The sequence below is a fragment of the Meleagris gallopavo genome, chromosome 4 (genome assembly GCF_905368555.1).
Source record: "Meleagris gallopavo chromosome 4, MGAL_WU_HG_1.1, whole genome shotgun sequence".
Lineage (NCBI taxonomy): Eukaryota > Metazoa > Chordata > Aves > Galliformes > Phasianidae > Meleagris > Meleagris gallopavo.
In genome coordinates, this window is record NC_139407.1 from 46,960,737 (window position 1) to 46,986,686 (window position 25,950).

Below are 25,950 nucleotides of genomic sequence, written 5' to 3' on the forward strand. Positions count from 1 at the left end.
GCAAAGTAGACACAAGTGCACTTTGTGCATCCACAGTTAGGGTCTGCATGTGTAACTTCACCAAAAATGTACCAAATACTACTACTCTCTTGAGGAATGGCTGCAATAGTTCTTCAGCTCTTGCTGAATGAAGATGTATGAACTTTTATTTCTATGGAGGACAGAATGATGTAATCATTTTCTCTTTCCTCTTCATGTATGGGATATCTTTGTTTTCAGCAGGGTGTTTCTTATATAAGGACAAGAGTCCTTATGGACAAAGCCACCAACTTTCCTTAAGCACAGTGAATGCGGATGGGCCACCCATTTCTGTCAGGAAAGTGGATATGTCCCAGAGAAATACAGTAAAAGTGTGATATAGCTATGAACTATCACATATGAGAACTTTCAGTTTCTTCAGTGTTTTTGAACAATGAAACTTTGAGGACTCGAAATGCTTTTCAATATTAGGCTGAGGGCTCCCAGATGCAAAATACACTTTTTTTTTTTTTTTTTTTAAGTATTAAGAAATAGACTTACAAAGGTTTTGAAAGGTCCTGTTCTTCTTTTTATGGTCTCATTAAAAATGACTGGAGAAGTTAGAGAGACACTGTTTTTCCCTTGCGGAAGCCATTCTGGTTTGTTCCTCTTTAATAACAACAGTGATCTGAATCCTGCAATTTTGCTTGAACATTAGCATCATTCATTTTCTGAAGTGTTGCCTAATAGGTCTGAAATTGCATTGGTGACCCCTCTGGTGGTTTCTAGGTTGTTTTTTTAATTTTTTTATTGGATAGTTTGAATACTGCCCTACCACTCTCAGCTGAGAATATGATTGCAAATAAGAATTTAAACACCGTTGTTAAGTAGCTGCTCCAGAATCAAATGGGTGATGAGTATCAGCAGGTCCGGATAAATAATTGTCCTTTAGTTTATTTATCAGTGTCTCAGTGTCTCCTTTTGACACTCGTGTATTTGTTGTTGTTGTTGTTTTTGTTGTCGTTGTTCTACAAAAAATGGAGAATATCTGTGAAGATTTTTTTCATCCTCATGTTTTCTTCTCAAAGTTTAAGATTGATTTAATTATTGCCATTATTCAGTTCTTAACCTTCCAAGTGTTTGAACCTATTTTTTCAGCCAGTATTTTATTGATGGAAAATTTTCTTTTCCTTTAATTTCAGATAGATTTCTCTTGTTTATACTAAGGTAACATAAAAATTCAGATTTGGGACTATCCAAAACCAGCATGTTCTATGTCACCTCTACATCACTGTTCTCCCGTCATTTGAGAAACCTCATTGGTACTGATTTTATTTCAAACTATTTTTAATGGCACTTTTATTCTCCTTAGCATTCTAATCTCGGAGAGCTAATGATATATATTTTTTTTCTTCTTTTGCACTATCAAGTTACATGCCATTTTAGCTCTAATCCTCTATCTATTCCTTTGGTACTAGGAGGCTGCTGGACCTGTACAGGAGGGAAATTGAGTATCTTTAAATCTTTGTTCAAAACCTCTCACATAGAAAGAAGTTGGTTTTTTTTTTTTTTTTTTTTTTTTTTTTTTTTTTTATTCCAGAGTACTAGCTATGTAATACTTTCCAAGTAGTCACATTAATTATGCAACATCTTAATGATGAGATTAAATTTTATAGAGTGGTAAGAGTTGAAATGGCTCCATAAACTTTGGAATCGAAGGCAGAGGGTTAGTTCACTGGTTGTTTTGTGAAGCATAGCTGATTTGAAGGATCAATCCACAACAAACCTAAAGACCACAGCTGTTTATAGGGTGGAAGGACTTCACAGAGAGAGGAAGACCTGGAGAGGGGCTGAGATTCCCCCAGCAATGAGTACAAAGCAGAGCCACTACCACCAGCTGCAGCAGGGCTGCTTCTGTGCTCACTGCAACAAATGCTCCTCTGAGCTCATGCCTCTGCTATCATGCCAGGATGCTGCGTTAATACACCAATAAAGAGACCTCGGGTCATGTAGAAATGTGTGTTTTTACCTTCTGCCAGCACCCCCAGGACTGGCTATTAATTTTCAAGTCGTTGAATTTTCACTTAATGTACTGCAGCTCTCTGAAGTGTGGCGAATTTTGTTAACCATTAGCGCAGCCGTAAACTGTATGGCTAAAACAGTAAAGGGATGATGGTGCATCGAGGAGAAGAATCCAACTCAAAACCCTACCCTCCATCAGAATAATCACTGAATGGGGGATTATTTACAATGAGATACAGCTGCGTTTTTGACTTGAAAGATGACTACAACTATAAAACAGGTTGTTCTTCCCGCAGAGCTGGTTGCTCCAGGAGTGCCCAATTGAGAGCTGAATGCTGGGACTCCTCCGGGTCCAGGGAAGTTTGGGGAGGAGATGCAGGGGCCGCTCTCCCCCCCCCCCCCAAAAAAAAAAAAGCCATGCGAAAAAATATGCGTTATCTATGCCCTGGTGCCGCCGAGATGTAATCACCCGTTCTCCACCGCCGGAGGCTTCTGCGGGTGAGGAACAGCCGCAGAGTTTCTGCTACTGCATCATCGTGCGGATTTGCAAGGTTCAGAATTATTATTCGACTACTTTTCCCCTCAGGTCTCCTAAAAGAGGGAGGAGAAGGAATAAGGAGAGGGAGAAAAACAAGAAAAGAGAAATAAAAGAAGGGGAAAATAGGGAGAAAAAAAAAAAAAAAAAAAAAGGAGGGAAAAAAGGGGGCGTTCTGCGTTTTCCGCGCATCCTCCGCTTCCCCCCCGGGGGCGCTCCGCGGCCGCGCAGAGCTAGCAGCAGCCTCCGAGCCTGCGCAGCTCTCCTTTCCCGGCTGCGCGCAGATTCCGCACTCACCCTTACGCGCCGAGCGAGTGGCCAGCATCCAGTGGTGCGGCAGGGGAAGCGGAGGGGAGGACCCCTTGAGACGAGCTGGGAGTAGGGGCTCCTCCATCCCCGAGATTGCTGCCGCCCTCCCCCCAGATCTGCTGGGCCGCGCAGTTCCCGCTGGGCTCCGCGCATGTCACTCTCCAGGGCTCTCTTCCCGGCGGCGGGGCCGAGGGTGCTCTCGCAATGCTCCTGTCCTCTGAGTATGGAAGAAAAAAGCTAAATATATGCATGTGGCTTTAAATGCACATTTAATATTTTATACATTCCGCATTTATAGATACTAAAGGTCTGTTTTATTTCCCTCTTTGGAGAAAATAGCAAATCAATACCACCCTTTCCCCTCAAGCATGTTTCCCTTCTAGTAAAGTAGGCTCCACCTCTGCTAGGGATTGATTCGCCCGGCAGTTTTTAGGATAATTTATGGAGCAACCTGATGAGCCTATTGGGCGAATTGCTCCGTCCTTGTAGAGTGGGTTCCTACCTGTTTGGGTGTTTTATTTATTTATTTATTCCCCTCCCCCCTCCTCCCTTTCCCCCCTGTGTGCCGCTTGGGGGGGGGTGGTGGGATCGGCAGGGTCGCTGTTCCCCAGCCTCTCCGGAACAAAGTCGGGGACGGGAGAGCGCCCGCACGCCCATGGACGCGTGGGGGGTGCCCGCATCCCGTTGGAGTCGGTGCCGCGGGGCTCAGCTGCTGCTGTTGCTGCTCACCTTGCGCCTGGGGAGCGGGTGAGTGCGGGGCGCCGGATGGGGGTTGCTTTGAGAAGGGAGGAGAGGGTGTGCTGCGAAAGTGAAAAATGAAGCCAAATAATGGAAATAAGAATAATTAAAAAGGTTCTCCGATAGGCTGCGGGAGAAGAGGGAACCGGCGAAGTAAAACTTCTGCCGCATCCCACTTGTTCGCGGGGAGAGTTTCGCACCGCTCTCCCCGTGCAACAAGCTGCCTCCGCCGCCCTGCAGCCGCGTTTCTGCGGAGGTTCTGGCTCCGCGCTGCGGGGCTGCGAGCGGCGGCTGCGGGCGAGAGAGTGGGCAGTGCGTGGTCGGGGGCTGCCGGCCCCGGTCGTGCACGGCCCCAGTAGAGGGATCGGGCCCATTCGTGACCGGCTCCGTGGAGTTGGTGACGATCGCTTGGGGCGGAGGGGAAGTTGTTAAATTGAAGTGCTGAAGGCACAACAGTTGGGTGCTGTTGTGTAAATGTGTTATTAGTATCCACGAGAGAGATCTGATTTTTCAACTCTATTAATAATTCAGTGATAATGTGCATCGTTCCACAGGTTATACTCATAACAATCACGCGGCAGTTTGCTGTGGCTGTCGCTCAGTCTTTTTGAAGGAACATCAAATTGTCATTCCAAGAGGCTAAAGCATATGTGGCAAAAAATAAATCTATAAACAATTTTTTTTTTTTTTTTCCCCACAAGCCTACTAGAATGTAGATCCCTTTCTCAAACTGACTGATCTTGTATCAATCTCTGTGAAGTATGTTGATCTCATAGCATCTCTAGAAGGTTGCTGTGTTATCCCAGTTAGAGACACCAGTGATTATACTTTTCTTATTCTGTCTTTTAAAACCTTGTCATATTATGGAAATATTTTTCAAAAGCATTGATGGAAATTATACCAGTGCAGCTGTGCATTTCAGAATGCTTCTTAATGAACATATTGTACTTGTACCTCAGGTATGAAATAATTATCAAGCGGTTTGAGAGAAAAGAATCTGCATGCTAATTGATCAGTTCAAAGTCAGGGAGGAGGGCTGAAAAAAAAAAAGTTACTTTTTCTTTTGTCAAAGTGGTTGTGATTACAGGACTAAGTGCACATTGTTATGTATACATCTCATTAATAGTAGCAGTTATGCAGAAGTTGATGAGAAGTTTTCAGTGAGAAAAAGAGGTGATTTGTACACATTATTTTATTCTGTGCTTCAAACATCTCAAATGAAATGTAACCTTTAGTATAAATATGCGTATATCTGAATGAACACTTTTCAGCCTTGCCTTTCATTCAGAAGCTATAGAGGAAAATGGTGACTATTGAGAGATTTCCGTTGTTATTATTTTAAGTGGCTGCAAATGGACATGCTTTTCAGATCCTGGTTCTCTGATGTGAGCTGCATTACAACTCTGGGCATTTGCAGAGAGCTCAGGAGCTTCTACGCCCTTTAGCAGCCTGCCACAAAGTAGGATGGAAACACCGTTCTGCTTTGGATTCCTTTCTGTAGTTTCAGCTAGAGCTTTTCCTTGAAGTTCAAGCAAACACATATAGAAGCAACTCTCTCAAGAATAGCTGGGCTGTGCCAATTCTAGCTGGTTTTCCAAAAATCATTCTGAGGGAGCTAACTCATCTTTCAAGATGTACTTTTAAAAGGTTGCAAATTGCAGATGTTTTCCTGTGCATTTCACAGAATCATAGAATGGTTTGGGTTGGAAGGGACACCAAATATTTTGTGATGAGGCTGGGTAGAAATTATTTTAGTTATAACATGTGAAGCTAAAGCCTAAGTGAAAAAATCAGAAGTCAACCAAGACTTTATCCCTTTTAGTGTATTACTCCCAAAACCATAGTGTATCATTAGATCAAACTTCCTTCACTGAAGGAATTTGCAGCAGTTGAACTCTGTTCCATAAAGCAGTTGTTTTCCCATGATTCTGTACACATGGTACAAACAGACCAGGACTTAAGAGCCAGTACATTGCAGAGGGATGTTTTCAGTAGCTACACCTCTTTTGTAGGATAATTAGGGCTGTGAGCCTTTCCAGTGGATGTGCTTTAGAAATGAGTATTTCCTCCTTCCACTGCAGTCTTACACATTCAGCACACCCATTATTCTTATTGAACTCAAACAAATGGGGAGACCATGAGGGTTGACAATATAATTAATATTGCTTAGGTCTTAGTATACAGGTACAGATGCACTGCAATATTTCTTTTAATTTCTACAGAATAGAAAGGAATAGCTCAGTTGGAAGGGACTTTCAAATATCAAATCCAACTGCCTGGCCACTTCAGGGCTAAGTGAAAGTTAGAGCATATTAGTGAGGGCATCCTCCAAATGCCTTTACTGTTCTAATTATATGTGTTGGTCAGCTTTTGTAAGAGTGTATTTTCAGATTTACTTAATTTTCCCATATCTTCTCTTTAGATTTTTTACCTGGATGTTCTGAAAAACACTTATAAATGTTCCATCACTATCTGACTGGCAGAGGAGCAAATGTCAACTAACATTTTCTTTTCCACTTCCTGGTATCTGTTAGGAAAATACTTAGGTGAGAGTTGCTCTGAAACTAATGACTCTTATTTTATTATGCTGGCCCAAGATGCCAGAGGCAAATGTTGGTGTTACGGCAGTTAGAGGTTGAACCTTCCTGCCAATATTCCATTACATTTTGTTACTGTGCAACATATGACAGCAGAGGGGCAGTCTGACAAAATGGCATCTCACTTGGAAAAGCATATGAAGCAAAAGTGTGTCACTGAATTCTTCCATGCAGAGAAAATGAAACCCATTGACATTCAACAACACTTGTTGAACATGTATGGAAACCAAATGGTGAGAACAGTGAGGTGGTGAGTGGTGCATTTCAGCAGTGGTAACAGTGATATGGAAGACAAGCCACGTTCTGGATGTCTATGCAGATATTTACGAGTGTGGCATATAGGCTCTTATTTCTCTGGTGAAAATGCATAGGTAATGCTAGTGATTGTTAAAAAGTTTGCTATAACAAACAGTGTTATTTTACTCTCTGAATCTGTGCTAGTTTCAATGGAAATAAATACGAGGCATTACTTTCAGAGCAACTTATGCATAATACAGCTTATGGATAAATTTCTGAATCGGAGTAAAACCTGCCATAACAACATTGGTTTCTTAATGTTTGATAATAGCAATTTAGTATTTCATTTGAACACGTGATATTTATTCGTTACTCTTTGTTCATGAAGAACTTGTTACTTAGAACAGTCAGTTGTTTAAAATACAATTTATTAACAGTTTATTCATTTCCAAAGTAGAAATAGTTAAATACCAAGAATTAGTAATTTTGTGCATAGTTTTCTTTTCTTGTAAGGGATTTAAAGAAAATCTTTGAACCATGGCAATCAGAAAAAAAGTTCTCAAACAATATTTTGTATTGGTTTTAACTTCCTGTTTGTTAAATATTGTTTTTTTAAATAAGAACATCCTTGCTTCTAAGGTAAGTCTTACTAAGTTGGGTAGAAAATATTATAGGTGGGGACTCACTGACTTTGGTCAGCTTTTTCACGAATACATGAGTCTGATCACAGTGAATCACAAGAGATAGAAGGACCTGTGTATTTATTTTTTTTTTAAGTTGTAGAGGAACTGTAACAATCTGGGTTGAAATGCAGGATCTAGATTCTATGGCAAGTAGGCAGGACTACTTAAATGGAGATAACTGAGTCTCTTTGCATATACTCTGTGATGAAATGAGTTGCCCTGGTATGTGCTGTCATATATATACTGAAGAAGTTGTGTATCTTGAACATATGGGGAAAAAAAGGTGAATATCTCCCAAGATAAGAAAAGAGCCATTTTTTTATAGTAATATTTATGAGAGGATTGTGCCTTGTTTTTTTTTTTAATTATCTGCGTAGTCTTTTCTTGCACAGCATACTAAATTGAGCAAGCACTTGGAAAAAATAGTAATATCATAACACATTTGGTAAAAAGTAACAGAGATAAATTATAGTTATAAATGGCAGCACACTGACAGGAGCATTTCAAACGGTGGTGGATGACAGTGACACTATGTTTTATTTCTTAACAACTTAACAGTAACAATTTGTAAGGAGGAGTAACTCAGATGCAATTGAATTAAGCTGAAGGTGACAGGGAAGTCCTGATTTTTTCAATTTTACTTATGTGAATGCTTTTATTAAGAAGGCTGAAAATAATGTAATGTGTTCAGTGGCCTACTGGCCTATGTAAAAGCCCAGTTCTGCATATTTAAACTTAAAATGTTAAATCATGCAGTGACACTGGAGATGTTGTGATAGAGCTGACTGCAGACTAGAAAAGTCACCAAGAATTGGTCAGAAAAGAATTTACTTTGAAGAAGAGGGGAATCTCAGTGATACAGCAAAGATGAAAAGAGATACTTTCTGAAATATGCTTTCACTAATGGATGTTTATACCTGCAGGAGCTGCTGTGATAATTTGGTCCAACATCAGAATAAACTAAGCTGCAAATCTTCATCTGACATCTGCATCAGCTTTGTTGCTTCAGTATAATTATTCTATGTCCCTGCGTATAGATCTGATGAGGAGCCTAAAATATTTGAAGGCATTTCTAATCTGAGGTTTTTCTAGTTTCCATCCACTGGATCTTCTGCTTTCTTCTGCTAGCTGCTAAAGCCATCGTTGTTGTTTACCCTGTGCCATATGCTACAGCTGGCCCAGCTACTGGATCCCATGTGCTTTGGTCCATTTCTAATGAAGTCTATGACCCTGTTCATACCTCTGGTTCTGTATGGCAAAATATTAGTGCAGACCTATGGCTGCAGTTGCTATTTAAGAATGGGGGAGTGGTCTGCACAAGCTGCTTTTCATCAGAAAAAAGCAGTTATAAAACCTCGTTCTTGTCCAATGTGCCTTGGTCAAGTTTTGCCTAGAAGAGAACTGTCAGAGAACCTCAAATTCATCCTGAAAATTCTAAGGAAATCTCTTTTTTGGTTAGAAAACATTCCATATTCTGTTTTCAGCATGGTTTTTCATGGCATCTTGCAGGTTACTTCCCTGGTTGGAGAAATTTCCTCACCTCTCAGTGCTGAGAAACTACTGTGTAGTTACATGCCTTTCAGTTCTTGTGGGATGAATGATCTAGTCCAAAACGAAAGTTTTATGTAAATATGTTGCAGTCAGGGATTTTCAGAGCAGAGGAAAATTTTCCATTGAATTGGATATACCCAAGCTACAGTCTACTGTTGGAAGTATTTCCTTGGCATATATAGTTGAAGAGACAACTTGACAGCAGCTTACGTTTTTCTCTCGGAGAAACCAAGCTACTTAAAATTCTTCAGCAAATATTGAATTATTAGTTTAGCCATTTTATAAACCCTTTGCAATTTTTATTTGAAGAGCAGACCTCAAAAATGGGCAGATTATGCAAATATTAGCATCACTGATGGTATATACACACAGAATATTACTTCCCTACTCCTTAATATTCCTGAGATAATATATGGGATTAGCTCCAGTACTGCCCTGGAGTACCTTGTGTTCCTTTTACTTTCTGCCTTGATCCTCATTTGTGGTAGGGTGTGAATATCTTTCTGGGTTCCTAAATTACAGGCAGTCATTTTTCTTGTTTTCAAGAAGACAGACAGAAACTGTAGATAGGAAGGATCTGAGGTAACATGAGATACATTCCCTCTGGATTAAATTATTCAAGGTTTTATAGAGTTGCTGATGGTTAATCCATTTAATACGGTTTTCTTCCTATTTAAGCAGTGTACCACGAGGCATTAAGTCTTATTATTAATAATTTAATATTATAGTCCAATTTGTCTTCTAGAACAAAGTTCAGTTGGATGAAATTTATATTAGGAAAAGTTGTATATTAAGTATTAATTTACGCTGCTAACTCTGTCACTGATAATTTTTTATCACCATTGTGCAATGTCACATTTACATGCTAGAATAAATTATGTAGGTGTTTTTAAAAATAAAGTAGCCTCAAAGTTTTCCTTGAGGGAGAAAGGTATTTGACCTCACTAGTTCACAACCTTTCAATGTGTACCAGATTTTGTCATGTCTGCTACCGGTGAGCTGTGGAGGTAGATCCTAGCATTTTGCTTTTTCAGTGAAGACCATCCATACAATGGCCTGCAGATTGCATCCTGTAGGGAACTACTCTTACAGCCATACATTTTATTTATCATCTGACGAGAAGTGGAACGAGAGTGTTCTTGTAAAATATATACACTATATAGTACAATGGAGAAAATTTTGCTTTCAGAGTGACAGCAAGCTTTTTACTGCATAGTTTAAGAACTTGCATTAGTCCTTACTGAGTATATTTACCTATTTGTGGTATTATTCATTAATTCCTAATGTTCACATTGGTCCACAATTGCCAAACAGCAATTACACTAAAATGTTAGTAGACCCTCTTAACTGTATTTCTCTTAGAAATATGTTGTAATTGTCTGGTTATTATGGTTGTTTGTTTTTTCTATATTAAACCAGTTTCATCTATATACTGCAATTATGGTATGCTGTTCAGTGCAAGACTGTTTCTATTATTGCTTCAGTCCATATATATTTCTTAGTCTGTTACCTGCTCAGGTGTGTGCCAGAACTTGGAAGCATTCTGAATAAGCTTGTTTCATTTCTGTTTTGATATTTCTGTAGTAGATTCCCAGTTACCTGAAGATTTTGCAGGAAATATGCAGTGAATTCTGTTACAAAAAACGTTCACATGAGTATGTAGAAATACCAGCAGTTGAAATAATTAAAAATACCCAAAAGAGATTATCTTATCCATTTCTTGTGATGTAGATGAAATTTTAAAGTTAAAAATCTAACAAAGTAGACTTTGAGATTTGAAGAATTCTGTAGTGCCGTAGGATGTAATTAAATTAAATTAGGATAATTTTTTTTTTTTTTGAGGTTCTATATCTCAGTATTCATTTATATTAGTTTTGGTTTAGGTCTAGGTCTATTCCTGAAAATGTTTCTTTAATCAAAACACTTAGCCTGCCAACAATACATCAGTTCATTTTGAGCTTGATGATAATTAAACTTTCATCAGTCAACTGCAGATAAAAAATCTGCCATCTTTTGAACTGAGTTGTGATTTGCAGATTTGCAGCACATGGATTTACACGTGTTTGTGTGATGATCCTAGTCTGACACTCTTAGGAGATCTGTTACTACTGTGCTTAGTAATTTTTTCATTTATTCAGAAGCGTGATGCCTATTCAACCTCATGTCCTTCCTTAGTAGTTTGGGCATGTTTTGTACTTTATTTAGTATTTAATACCATTTGTCTCTATTCATTTATATCTACTTAAGCTTTATAATTTGCTATGGTTGTCCTTTTTTCTTCTGTTCTCCGAATCTCAACTTCTTCCCCAATATTTGATCTGACTGAGCAGTGGAATATGGCTGTTTACACTGTTTACATTTTAAGTACTTGTTTGTATGGTCTGACCAAAACTCACAAGGAAGATAAGACCAATTGAGAAGGTATGACTTACAAATCTACATTGTGAGGTTTCATTGAAATCCATCTGAAAAGAGTCTCCCAAAGACTTTTGGTTCATTTACTCTTCAGTTTTGGCCAAGAATATACAGATTTTCTTTAGACCTACTTTATCTTCCTGATAAATTTTATTTTCTGTTATATACAGTGGTGGGAAATCTCTCTTTGGAGGAACATCTGGTAGAGGAAGGTCAATCTATTTGTCTAAAAATTTTAAAAATTTTAAAAGGCAAAATATCTTGATCAGTAAGATTAAAGTAGAGATAGCATAAGGGTTCTGCTAACTTCTCAGCTAGAATTAGAAATATTTGTACTAAAAAAGTACCAACTTACTGAAGATAATGGGCACTTTCAAGTACTTCTTTAGACACAGAACAGCCTTAAGATATTGTAGTAATGATTTTCTGAGAATAGGAGGAGTACTTTCACTGTGACTGTGGGTGTTACAATCAATAAGTTACCAAGCTTTGTTAGCCAAAACAAAATACATGACACGTTCTGCAAGTTTGCAGAGCATTTCAGAGCATTGAGTAATTGGTGTGAAGGAACAGGACAAGTGAGAAGTGTGTTCTTCTTTCCTCACTTAGCTAGGGCAGAAAAAAAGACTACTCTGGAGTAATAAAGTTAGCATAGTTTTTACTGAAGATAATTTATATTGTTCAACCTATTGAGAGACTGCTTATACCAAGTTCATAAATTTGATGGTAGGGCTGCCATTCAGAGAGACCTGGAGAGGCTGTGAGGAACATTATGAATTTCATAAAGTCTGAATGTGAAGTTGTGCAGGAAGACTCCTGGCAGCTGGGGAGCTGCCCTGTCGGATAGAGGCTGTGTTGGGCAGCAGGGTGCTTTGCCAGCAGAGCAGGTCAGGGCTTTGTGAACAGGCACACACTCAGGAGGCTGAGGAAAGTGATTGGTCCCCTCTGCTCAGCTCCCGTTAAACCATGTGTAGATACTGCACTCAGTTTTGAGTCTAAATTGGAGGATTTAGCAGAAGACCACCAAGATAGTCAGACCTTTGACTTGTGAGGAGGGGCTATGAGACTGGGCCTGAGAGTTCAGCCTGGAGATAGCCGTGAGGGGACCCAACTGCAGCCCCCAGTACTTACAGGGAGGCAACTGAGAAGACATAGTCTCTTCACAGTGCTGCGTGGTAAGAGAATGAGGAACAATGATGATGAATTGCAACAGGGGAAGTCCCAATAAAGTATAAAGGAAAAAATAATCACTGTGAGGATAGCTAAGCAGTGGATCAGGATGTCCAGTGAGGCTGTGGGATCTCTGTTGCTCTAATTTTCAAAGAGTCAACTGGATTAGGCTCTGCAGATAGGCAGATGTAAAGAAAATTTTCAGTTGGTTCTTGGACTGTGACTTGATAGCAATAGTGGTGGCAGTTATACCAGGTTGAGCACATCAATATTTGCATGAATTTTCAAGTGAAAATTAACTCAATATTGTATGAGAGGACTGGTGGATAAAGAATCACTGTGATGCTTTGATTCCAGATGATAATTTCTGGGAGATTTTTGAAGCTATTTGAACTAATAAGAACAAATTTGACAAGTGTCATTTCAAGTGTTACAGAGCATTTAATGAAAGTTGACATAGGAGGACAGAAATTTGCATTGGTCTTGAAATATTTTTTCTGTAAAGTATCTTTCATAATACCTGTTGTTATAAATATCAAAAATTCACATTTCTATAAACATTATTTGCGGTCAGATTGTGCCTTTATTAAGTGATCATAATTAAGTCTGGTAGAATTGTTCTTAGTTTTTTTGCATTAGTATCACAGATAACCTTTTTATAAGAAATGTGATAATGCTTTTAAATTATGATCTTGCTGCGACTAAAATTAATTGCACTAAACTTATTGAGTGTGGGAGAAAAGTTTCATGTCTTACAGAGATGTAATTCAAAGCTGTAATGACCTGGAAGAGCTCAATCACCTGATACTTATGATATTCATTACGATGCACAAGTCTGATAGTTTTCATGTTCTGATTTGTGGAGTCACATTTCTCTTTACAGGGAGATACCATCTTTTATTATGTTAGGGCTGTGATTTTATTTTATTTTTTTTTAACAAAACTACGTATTTGATACTATTTATCCTAAAAATGGTTTGTTTCTTTCTCTATGATAGGAATCTTAGATTTTTTTAAAAGTTTTTTCACACTTTTCTCTGATTATTTTTTTTTTTTTGCTGACTTAAGGTCCAGATTCATTTATTCAGTAAAAACATGGAAAGAAGTAAGGAAAGAGGAAAGAGGATAGAAAATTGTGAGTAGTCTGAGAAGAATGAGATTAGGGAAGGAAAAGAGCATAAGAGAGTTGGTTATATGGAAGAAGAATCAACCCAGTGGTATGGTGTGTGGTAGATACACCGAAAAAAAATATGTAGGGAATAAATACTACGATTACTTCAGGGAGATAAAGAAAGTTATTTTTATACATAAAAAAAGATGCCAGACTCTGGCAAAGCAAAGCAAAAAGGGGGAGAGGGGAGAATAAATTAAAAAAAGCACCTGAGATGAAATGGATGGGGAGAAAAGAGATATTTTCATCAGTGTCAAACCAGTTTAGGAAGAATAAAGAAGAAATATGTCAACTCTATCCCATAACACTGGAAAGAGCTAGTAACACTCTGAAAACATGTTTTAAATAGCTGCATTTCTTTGTTTGCAGCTATGATATTTTTCCAGAAATTTTCAGTGATGAATAAAGCATACCAGTAAAGAAGATGAAGAAATCCATAATAGAGTTTATTTCCACTGAAATTTCCTAAAACAGATAAGTGTGAAGTTGGTCATCAAGTTTTGAAAATAAATCTTGAGAGTTCCCATGTCTTGTTTTTCAAAAATGCTTCAGGTCTTTTTCATGTGTGGGACTTGGCTGGGTCCTCCGATTCCAAGTTCTTATTGGTGGTGCAATGAAACACACATCCTCAGTGCAGCCTTATCATGCTTGGTGACATGGAGCAAGATTATGTCTGGTTAGGTGTCTGACCTGCTGGAAGCCTTCCCTGCAAAATTTATCTGTCTGGACTGACTTATTATAAAATATTGTATGGTTAAATGATGTATTTTGACCAACTTCTGAAATGGTGTTTTTACTAACAATATATTTTCCCATTTTTGCAGTTTGAAGATATTACTTTCCAAGAAATGTTGGAATTGAATAAAAGTTTTTAAATGAATACTCAAAAAACAAAAATTAAATTGTATAGTTGTGAAGGTTGCAAAACTAATTACTAAACTAACTTGTGGGACGCACAAGTGAATAACACTGTTTTTAGCATGTTTTATAATTAACTAGTTGATTCATGTGTGTAACATGAGAAAAGCATATGGACTGCTAGGATCTTAGCTATAAAAAGAAGCAGAGTATATTGATCGTGGAGTCTCTTTATTTTCCAAAATTTCTCTTGTGGATTTTATTCTTGTGAATGTGGCCAAGATGTGATCTTCCCATTTCTGCTGTGCTCTGTCATTATACAAGTGTTTAAAAGCTGGGTAGGTGGCATGTGCTAGGTGCAGACTTATTTGTGGTGCTTTCTCTCTGAAGTCCTACTCAGTGTATCTGATGAGAGCCTTTTGTTAATTGGCTGTGGCAAGTGAAGAGCAGATTCCCTCCTCTTAGCCTCTCCTTTCCTTTGTAAAGGCTCTACTTGCATCTTTAGCTGCTGAACCAGTTCACTCATTGGGCAGAAGAGCAGAACTGAGATGGCCTTCTAGTAATTCAAATATTCCAACATCTAGTCATTAAAAAGAGCTTTCACTTTTGTCTTCTGTTTTGGTATTTGTTCTTTTAGCCTATCTTGAGAGGTCAGATGTGTGAGATGCCCTATGCAAGGCAGTGGGTTGCTTAACTTACTAAAAGCAGAGAAAGTTAGTAGTTCTTCTGGAGTAAAATACAATTAAGCTGATTTTATTCAGATGAGAGATCTGATTGTGTTTTTTTTTGTTTTTCGGACTTGAGTGAGTATGCTGGAGAAGTGTCATAGTCACTGACCATGTATTGGTAAAATTCACAGAGTACTTGCTTTTTGACTGCTATTGGAGAAGTTCCTCAGCAAAATGGGCTAACACAAATATTCTTGTGGATTTCATTGATGTGTGTAAGGCACAATGAAAAATGACATTGTTCCTTTCAGCTCTTTCAGTATAGAATTTATCTGAAACACTGTATATGCGCATAAATATATGAAATAAAGTATGCATTTATATTTACTTTAAGTGCTCAAACATAGAGAATGTTCTATGTAAAAAAAGAACACTATCTCCAAATAGACAAAGCTACTGTGCATTACTGTTTAAACCGCATGGCCTCTGAGAGCTTGATATTGCTTGTGCACAAGCATGAAAAGTCAATAGAGATAACTAAGGTTTTCTGGCCAGTCTCTAGTACTTCTCCTGAAGTCTATGGGTTCCTCATAGATAACTTTCCCAGGAGAACTGGGAACCCTTTTGTGTGTTGTATAGGAACAGGAGCCTAGGAAAAGAAAACAAAATTGAATACACCATTTCTAGTATACTTGTGGTTCCATGTATAATGCTTTGATACGCGTGATGCAAATGCCAGTAGCAGTACTAACTATATCCATATGTTTTTCTTTTTTTTTTTTTTTTTCAGTTCATTATATAACCTGACAGATGTTAATCTCAGCTTAAAGCTCACGTGATTGGTTTTTGTCATATTTAAAGTACAACAAAGACCTATGATATAAATGTCTGAAGATCACACTGTCTGATGTTGAAAAGGCTTATTCAGTCATTAGTTGCCTGTACTCAGGGATTTATTAGTCATGGTAATGTCTCCAATTAGTTGAAGGACAGAGAGCATAATTATGGCACTTTGTGCCAATTACTGTTCACTGTATACTTTTAGTTTAGTTACTCCTGAGTTTGTGAGGCTAGCTGAAGTGTTAACAACAAGCATGTTAGAAACAAAGTCTTTCATACTTATAGGGTTATTAAAATTAGGATTAATATAGTTAATAATCGCTGTAAAATAGCATTGTGCCATGAAAAAGAAGTGTTTCATTGTACTGACATCATATTTTTGCCCTGACTTCTCCTTCCTGCAAAAGACCTACTGAGTGAACTCTGTTGAAAGAGTTACAGTTTACAGTAAATGGGAAGAGAATCAAATGTGAAAGTCTGTGTATAGTGAAATAAACTTTACAAGAGGTTGGAAAGGAAAAGAATTCCTCTTTAATTAAGTTTGCCTTTCCTCTCAGAGTTCTGAGAGAGAGAGGAAGGTGCTACTCTTAAGTTTAGGATGGTGTTGATCAGTATTAATCTTATTCCAACTTATTTCAACTACACAGGAATAAAAAGATGCCAGAGTTAACTGTTGCTTCTAAATGTAACATTTTGTTTACCAGTTCAGCCTGAATTTTTTTTTAATTTATTTCCTATCTTTTATCCCATTCCAAACTCTGGGGGAAAAAGCTGGACTTTGAAAAGTGGATTGAGAAGTACAGAGAATTAGTTGAAAGGTAAACAGTTTTGGATCAACTTGCTCTCTAAAGTGAATATTTATTTAAAGAATATGGTCTAGCAACCTCAGTTTGATTCTGGTAACAGCATCTCAGCAAATCCTCATGGCTTCTTATTCTGAAGGATTTTCTACCTTTGAAATGCATTGGTCAGTGAATGTAGCATGACAAAAGTAATTCTGATTCCAAGAAATGAATGTGTACCCACTGTCTGGCATATTGCATTCATGTTTCTGTGTGCTTTGTTTGGGAGCTAGCTGCTTTATATAACTTCACCAAAAAACTCTGAATGGAGAACTCAGGTTGACAGGTGCTATATGCTCCGCTTCACTGGAAGGCATACAGAAGACATCCTATATATTCTGGTCACTTCCTTTTTTCAGCCAGACTCATTTCTGTCTTATCTCTGTTATGTGACTGCACATCAGTGGCTATGGCTTTTGAATCAGAAGTGCAGAGCTAGCCGCCGACAAATGCCTTTATTACTTGCTTGATTTTGGTCACATTTTAAAGTAGAGTTCAAGAAAAAAGATGGTATTCTGGTAGCAAGGTGTCAGTGTCATCTCTGAAAAGGCCAGTACGATAGGAGTAGAGAAAGTGAGACTAGCTTATTTTATGGTGTGAGCCTATTTCCTCCATATTTGATTATATTAGTTTCAGATTTGCAATATTTTCTTTACTGGTTTAGCTAATGGATTAGTGAGTTGCAAGGTAGCATGCTGGTATGGAATTAAAAAACTGTTTATGGTAGAAGTACCTCTTTGAATAGATATTTTTAGTAGTGACTGGAAAAAGCAGCTGGATGTTGGGATGGAACTCTTTCCTCCACCTCTGATGTTGCATTATTAATAGTTTTCAGTAAGCTATTAGTGTTCTCATCTATGTACCGATTTTTAGTTCAGAGTTTTAAAATTGGAGGATCAGAGGTTTCTCATTAGATAAAATAGGAAGTGAAAACCTGAAATGTACTTACATTTTTCTTTTATTTTTTCTTAATTTAGAATCATAGAACATCCTGAGTTGGAAGGGATGTATAAGAACCATAAAGTCCAACTCCTGACCACCCAAAAATCAAGCCTTATGTCTGAGACCAGTGTCCAAACACCCCTTGAACTCCAGCACCTCAGGGTAATTGCCCTAGGAGCCTGTTCCATCCCCATCACCCTCTGGTGAAGAACCCTTCCTTAACACCCAGCCTGATTCTCCTGTGACACAGCTCCATGCTCTTCCCTTGAACCCTGTTGCTATTACCAGAGAGCAGAGCTCACCTCTGCCCCTGCACTTTCTGTGGGGAGCTGTAAGCTGCCATGGGGCCCCCCTCAGCTCCTCTGCTCTGGGCTGAGCAAACTCAAGGACCTCAGCCACTCCTCATACATCTTGCCCTCTGGACTGGTCACAGTCTTTGTTACCTTTCATTGGATGCTCTCTAATAGCTCGATGTCCTACTTATATGTAGTGCCCAAAACTGCACACAGTTCTCCAAATGAGGTCATGCAGAGCAGGACTATCCGATCCCTCACCTGGCTGGCAGTGCTAGGCCTGAGGCACCTCAGGGTGAAGTTAGCTCCTCTGGCTGCCAGGGCACACTGCTGACTCAAATACAACTTTCCATCAGCCAGAACACCCAGATCCTAGTCTGCGAGGCCACTCTCCAATGGTGGGCATGGGCCTTTGGCATTATGTCTTGTACATTTCATTTGGACTGAATCTAGGCTGTTATTAATAATGATGCAAAAGGAAGACAAAAGAGGGACAAAATTGCATGCTTGTCATTCTGCATCACTCTGTACAGAGATCTCAGATCTTAGGTAGTTTCTCTGTACTTTCTGCTGTTTAAAGACTGGGGAACAGAAAGAGTGAGGGAGAAAAATCAGTTTTGTAGTGAACATTTCCTTTCTCAGAGAGCTGCTTATAAGTTAAGTTTTATTCCTCATCATTTTAATGCCTCAGGGGAGCAGGGATTGCCTCTGCACTCTTAGCAACCTTAAGCAAATTTACATAGCAATTAGAGATGGCATACGATACAACGGGGCCAAAAATAAGAAGAAAAAAAAGCAGTTTGGCAATGAAACACGAAAGCGATGGCAATAGATAGCTTTGCGTGATGCGGTGTACATACTTAAAAACATTGCTTTCTACTTCTTTAGTGCTCACATTTGCAGAATCCTGCTAATAGGAGATGTTAAATATTTAATATCTGACATTTCTATAATGTGTATGTTGTGCAGTAAACATATTCAGTATTACACAACACATTTCAATTTAAAAGAATGAAAACACTTTTTAGACCTTTACAGGGGAAGCTGATTGTGAACCTCGTATTTAGACTGCACATCACTTTTAGGTATGGTAGACCCTTGTGAATTGTTTGCAGCAAGCTAGGTATAAAAGCCCTGATATATAAGCAGTGCCTTTTGTTCACCCTCTGGAAACTCACTGAGTTGTGGCAAGCTCCCAAATGCACTTCCCAAATCATCCAGGCATGCAGAAAACACAGAGCAGTTTTCACACTGGTGATAATCTTGAGTTTCAGTGAAACTCAATAGTGTTATCTGAGAGGTGGTGCAAAGAATTATAAACACAGACTGTTTTGGTCCATTCCCACTAAGGGCTACAGTAACAGCCAGGCATGACTGTTCCATCTCTGTCCTTTTTTCTGGCCTTTTTCTGTCCTTTACTCTTGTAAATTTAGTGTTGTATTCCCATGGAACACCCTGTGGTCTTCACTTCTGTAGAAGATTCACTGAAAAGTTACCGTTAATCTTGAAGGCAGTGTATCACTGTTATTTAAAAACTCCTGAAAATCCCTCTCTAATAATTTATCAGTAATATTTTTAGATTCAGTGTACAATACAAATTGCTACAAGAACAGTACTTTAATTTCTTTACTGGAATAGCTAAGCTTATGCTAACATTGGAACTGATTTATATGAATTGCATACTCTCAGTAATAATTGCTACTGTCCATTTGTGAAGATACTTGTGTGACTGTCAGAGTTACTGCTATCAGTCTGATGCACTTTGTTTGACTTGAAGCCCATAGCAGTTCCCTGAAATATGCTGGGTGAGTAATGTAGTTTGCAAACTTTAGCACTGGAGGAATATTTAAGTCCACACTCATTTGATTCAAATGGAAAGAAAACTACTTCCAGGCATTCTTTGACCTTTTGGTGATATCTGAGTGAATCTGCAGACATAATTAAGGTACTGCCATTTTTCTAATGACTTAGTGATAAAATATATATTGCTGCTTATCTAATTAAAAGATAGGCAGTAAATGAACATGAATGTTTTTCTTGTGCAATTGTGCTATCCTGATAAAGGAGATAGTTAACAAATAAGATTAAGTTAAAGGAGTGATACAAGATTTTAACTATACCACATCTACATGTGTGTGCTTTACTGACACATGACTTCAGCTGTTTAGTCATAGCACATGGATGCAGTATTTGTTTGCTTTCCTAATGTTTGGAAAGAGTTGAGAGAGGTTATGTGAGGTTTAATTCTTTATATAATAGCTAAAGCAAGAGGCTATGAAGAAAGAAATCTATTAATGTTGTTAACACCATCTATTATGATGAATAGGGATCTCTTAGAAATACTAGTGCCATGACTTGAAAATGGGGCATGTATTGGGGAAAGCTTGGAAATTCCTTTTTGCATTTTAAGACAGGAAAATGCTGAGAGTAAGGGTACAATTTTATGTGTTTGACTTATGGTGTGAGTTTCTCTGTATGCGTGATATGTCAAACCCTCTCTAGATGAGTTTATTAGTTTATATTTTCTACAGTCATATAACTAAATGTTGATGTTTGAAATAAGGGCTTGCCTCTTTCTGTTGGCATCAGGATGCATTATAAGTGCTTGGTATTTTGCAGTTTCTTCTTCATCTCTTCATTATTTTGATTCACTGTTTTTTTCTAAGCTTGTTTTTTTTTTTTTTTTTTTTTTCCTCTTCAATTCAATCACTGTTAGAGCTGATAAAGCAGAAGATGAAGATGACGAAGACTTAACCGTGAATAAAACATGGGTCCTAGCACCAAAGATTCATGGCGGGGATGTGACTCATATACTGGACTCCTTACTTCAAGGATATGACAATAAGCTTCGGCCAGATATTGGGGGTAAGCACTTTAAATAATTCACTAAGTAGAAGATGTGAAGCAAAGTTCACTTATGTTTTGCCAGCGATGACAAATTAATTTTTTTAAATTAAAATAGTAATCTAAGTATAACATCAATAAAATGCAGTGTTTTTCTAAAACTTGTAAAAATCATGATCTGTCCATAAGCAGAATTTTTGTGCTATATTTATAATCATTTCCTTATGTATTTTTTTGAGAGGAAAATGAGCAATGTATGTAATACATCATTAAAAGATAGTTATGTATTGTCTTGTTACTCTAAGATCTTCTGACAAATATTAGTGTATATATGAATTATCTCAATTTTGGAAAAAAAATTGAGTCTGCAGGAGTTTAAAGTATTATTCCTAGACATTTTCTCTCTCTCTTTAGAAAATGCACTATGTGTATATTTTATAGAGATATAACTCAATTCAGCACTCATTTTTCCTTAGCTCAAATTTTGAAAAACTTAAAAAGTTTACAAAGTCAGTTTAGAGCAGTAGCCTTTCTAGAGAATTATAGGATGGAAGACTGCATTACTGTAGTTTAAACTTTGCAGCTAGTAGTAAATTAATTTTGTCTTTCATGAATCAAAACGTCAATTTAAATACAACTGTTAATATTTGAAAGTATTCATGTTGAAATCCTGGAATACATGAAAACGTCACCAGCTGTCATCTACCATGTGCTTGCTGGATCAAACTAAGAAAAATGTTTTCCTCAAGTTTGTTTTCTGAGCCACAAAGAGAGGTGGAAGACAAAATTATTTGCTTAATGCCTGGTGTTCCCTATGAAAGGAATGCAGTATAAATCTATAAGCTGCTTATACAATAAACAGTAGAGCAATCTTAACCTTTTTCATTTAGGTAGGAGAACAAAGAGATGCAATCTCAGATTAAGTATTTTCTTTTGAAAGCTTCTGAAAAATTCTTTCCCTCCCTAAGTTTCTTTGTTCTATTTTATTGTTGACTATTACCCTGAAGATACTGAACGGAAATTTTTCTTTTCCTGTCACAATATGGAATCTCATGAAGATAATCACAGAATCATAGAACAGTTTGGGTTGGAGGGGACCTTTAAGTTCACCTAGTTCCAAACCCCCTGCTACAGACAAGACGCTTCCCTCTAGACCATGTTGCTCAAAGTCCCATCCAGCCTGACCATGAATGCCTACAGGGAAGGGGCATCCATATTCTCTCTGGGCAACATTTTACAGTGCCTCATTATCCTCACAGTAAATAACTGCTTCCTAATATCTAGGCTAAATCTACCCTCTTCCAGTTTAAAGCCATTTCCCCTTGCCCTGTTGCAACCAGCTGTTACAAAAAGGCCCTCCCTTGTCTTTTCCTTCACCTCCATTTAAGATAATTACTGTGAACAGACAATAAAAAACATCTTCCAGCATATTTTTTCTTAATTTATCAACTTATAAAATATGTATAGTATCACTTTTTTTTCTTTCAGATTGTATGATGCAGTGGACAACAAAAGAATTATGAGGGAATAAATATTCTCCACTAGGATTCCTTCTAATAATTAGCTGGTATGCAGGAATGAAAGTAATGTGAATACTTTTCTCTCCCCTTAAAACTTTGAAATAAAAAAAGGGACAATAAAGGAAGAGGAGTTCATTCTTAGATGTCCAATGGATTTAGAGGGACACAAAAAATTTTTGATGTTATCCTTACCTTTGCTTTGTTGATTATGCACTGAGTCTTGGTTGAGCAAAAACTTAAGTCTCTTTTTGAGTACTTCAATGTACAGCTTTCTGGATTTCAATTATTGGTAGAATTATTGTTTCTGAAAGAAAGCACTTTCTAGCTTCTAGCTGCTCTCACATATATGCTCCCTTACTTTTTCTTCTTCACTTTCCTGATGCTAAGTTTTTGACCTTTTCTATTCGGGACCTGCCTCTGTCCAAACACTAAAAGGCTAGAGTAATGAGAACAGGAGACATTTTGTTGCCAGGAGAGCAAATGTGAAGTCTGGCTCTCTTTTTGTATAGAGAGAAAGTTGTGGAGTTTTGGCAACAATGAGATGAAATGACAGCTTTAAATACAGGTATCACATTCTGTCCAGCTGTTTGAGATATTTAACAGCAGATATTTAACATAGAAAAATAAAATCATGCTGTGGCACATTCATCTTATTCTGTGTAAATTATGTGGATAAAATCTAGTGTCAGATTACACATCTTCGGAGCATGCCAGTACTTCTACAACGAGGTTATTGACTGGAATTATAATTATCTTTCAAGGTAATAATTTCCCATGCAATGTTATTACTGAATTACAAAGCTCAGTTAAAATAGCAAGAGTTTTGTATATTTTTGAGCCCAGGCTTTTTGGGTTTGAATAACAGAGTCAAATTTAATTTTCCTCTTCATGTTGACACAGCATGTCAGAGTAGGAAAAGGGGTTTCATTGTTGAATACGCAGAGTGACGTGATAAAGGAGAGCCAAATGAAAATTAAAAAATCCTTTGCAATACTGAAATTTCAGAAAACCACACTGTGTCATTTTGTGTGGCTCTAATATACTATATGGATACTAATATCCGTGAGTTGTATTGATTTGTTAATTGCTACTCTTTCCTATGTTTATTACACTTATTAGACTTCAACTCACTATATGCAACATATTTTATATGTATGGAGCACAAAGATACTATTATTAAAGTACATTCTGCTCAGTATGAAATAGTGGCAGTTACCACCTGGAGTTTCTGATCTGTAGTATAAATCCTTTTAATTACTGATACAACTTTGATGTGTTGATATATTAACAAAACAATATTATACTTACTGTAAGGTAAGAATATATATACATATGTATATAACTTATAACCACATTGTTTTAGCTTCAGTCCTCGATCAAGTCAGCAGTTTTAAACTCTCTTTTTAAGAGAAAGAACTCTCTCTGCTCACTTATCTCTCACAACTTAGGGATACTAGCATATTAATGTTAGTCTATCAATTTATACTTTTTCCAGCTATGTCTCATGTCCAATGTCATGTATTACATGAGTGAAACACAACTGATAGTCTGAAAGTTCAGTTAGAAATAGGAGTAATCACATTAATTCTCTAATGTAGCATTTTCAATCATTAACTTGAAGAAAGAAATTATTGATGCAATTTTTAAGAATGATGAGGATGATAGCTCATAAGCATAAGAGAAAATCATACCTAGTGAAATCTGAATAGTTGTAATTGTTCTGTTAGCAAGAGATGGACAAATAATTGCATCTCAGTGCAGTAATGTGAAAAGTTATGTACTCAGAGGTATTAAAAACTGCAAGAACAAAAAGTGAACTTTCAAGTGACTGATAGAAGTGCAAATTCTGAAAAGATATTAGGGGATATTGTCTTGAACTGGTGCTTTTAGTATAGCATAAACAAAATAACGATGTAAGTAGGAAAATAATAAACTCATTTAAGCACAAAAACAGCAGGTAAAACTAGGGATGTACTCTCATAAGAGTACAATATTTTACAATATTTTACAATATTTTTTCAATATTTTACATGAAGGAAATTGAATTGAAGGAAATATAAATAAAAGAAGCATAGAAGAGCATCTGCAGTGAATTTTAAAAGTACTTGTTGTGTGCCCTGCATAGTAAATGATGGGGGAAAAAAAATGGTGGCCTAGAGATGGGCTTCTTTTTAAATCAAAAAAGGTATAAGACTAAGAGTGAAGAACAGGGTTCTACTTTCATTAAAACCACTTTGAAAAAATTCTTTAGAGATAGAGCTGGAAGCCTGCTGTAGACATTTGAAGCTGAGTTTTAATACAGATAGTTGTATAAATAATACTCTTAGATAAATTATTGTCAGAATTTTATTGTTATATTAAATACTATTGAAGTAGTATTGAAGCATTGAAGACCCTGCTATTCTTGAATGTGGTCATCACCTAATTTATTTGCTGAATAGCTGCTTTATCACTGATTACTTTAAGCAATTATTGAGGAGTTACAGAAAGCTTGCTCAAAAAAAAAAAAAAAAAAGCTCGGGTGAAATTAATTAAATTTGTTTAAATTAAAAAATCGTGATAAATAAAGATAGGTGTTAGACTTTCATTCTAAAATGCATGTTTTTGATAAATAAAATGAGAAAAATTAGTGAATTTAGATTCACTAATGTGCTATCAGGTAATGTTAAGGACTAGATTAATGAAAATGGAGAAAATATCAGCAATAAAAAGGGCAATATTCTGTGCTTTTAAAAAATCAAGACTATAGTTTTTGTCAGGATAAAGAGAGGTCTTCCACATAGCAAGCAGAGAGATTTCAAATATCAGTGGCTGAAAATTGGACCTGCTTATATATAGGCTAAAAAAGAGGCATTTTCAATAGGAAGAGCAATTGCTAAAATTATTTGTCAGGGATTGAGGTGGATATGTATCAGTGTGATTTTTCTAATCCGTAATTAAAATTTTCCAAAATACAGATTTTGACCCCAAATTGGTGTTCAGAATATGCCTAGGGATTTCAGCATCATTGTTTGCTAAGGAAGCAGTGGTCATGTCTTCCAAGAAACACTTCTTTCCATGTCTTGCTTGTGGGGAGATTTATTCTCACTCTTAAACTTCAAGCATAAGAGTCACTTCTTTCCAGAGATTAAGACTGTCCTTAGCTACATGCTTGTGTTAAATGATACTCAAAACCAATCAAATACTAGTTAAATTTCCTAAAGAAGAGACCTTTTCTCTATCAATACAAGCTGGAGCACAAAAGGATTGAGCAAAGCCCTGCAAAAAAGGACCCGGAGTGGATGGCATGGTAGGCTGGACGTGAGCCAGTAATTTGTCCTCAGTATCCTGGGTTGCATCAAAAAAATCAAAAAAAGGTCAGCAAAAAAAGTACATCAGCAGGGTGAGGGAGGTAATCCTGCCCCTCTGCTCTGCACCAGTGAGTCTTCAGCTGGAGTCATATCTGTGTCCAGATATAGAGTCCTCAGTACAGGAGAAACACAGACTTATTGGAGTGTATCCAAAGGAGGGCCACAGAAATGATCCAAGAGAAGGAACGTCTCCCCTGTGTGGACAGACTCAGAAAACTGATCAGCCTGGAGAGAGAAGGTTTCAGGGAGACCTGTAATACTTACCTTTCAGTATCTAGAGGGAGGCTATAAGAAAGGGATAGACTCTTTAGCAGAGTCTGTGGTGATAGGACAAGGGGATGTGATTTCAAACTAGAAAAGGGAAGATTTAGGTTGGATATAAGGAAGAAGCTTTTTACAGTAAAGGT

The 25,950-nt window shown here is 37.4% G+C and overlaps 1 protein-coding gene across 1 annotated transcript in view; it reads left to right on the top strand.

Moving 5' to 3' along the window:
* The first annotated feature begins 2,829 nt into the window (after positions 1–2,829).
* Positions 2,830–25,950, top strand: part of GABRG1 (gamma-aminobutyric acid type A receptor subunit gamma1) — a 52,255-nt gene continuing 29,134 nt past the window's right edge. The window contains exons 1-2 of the mRNA XM_010710219.3: positions 2,830–3,571; positions 20,546–20,694. Of these exons, the coding sequence (XP_010708521.2) occupies positions 3,279–3,571; positions 20,546–20,694 (442 nt within the window). The 5' untranslated portion in view covers positions 2,830–3,278. The remainder of the gene's footprint in view (positions 3,572–20,545; positions 20,695–25,950) is intronic.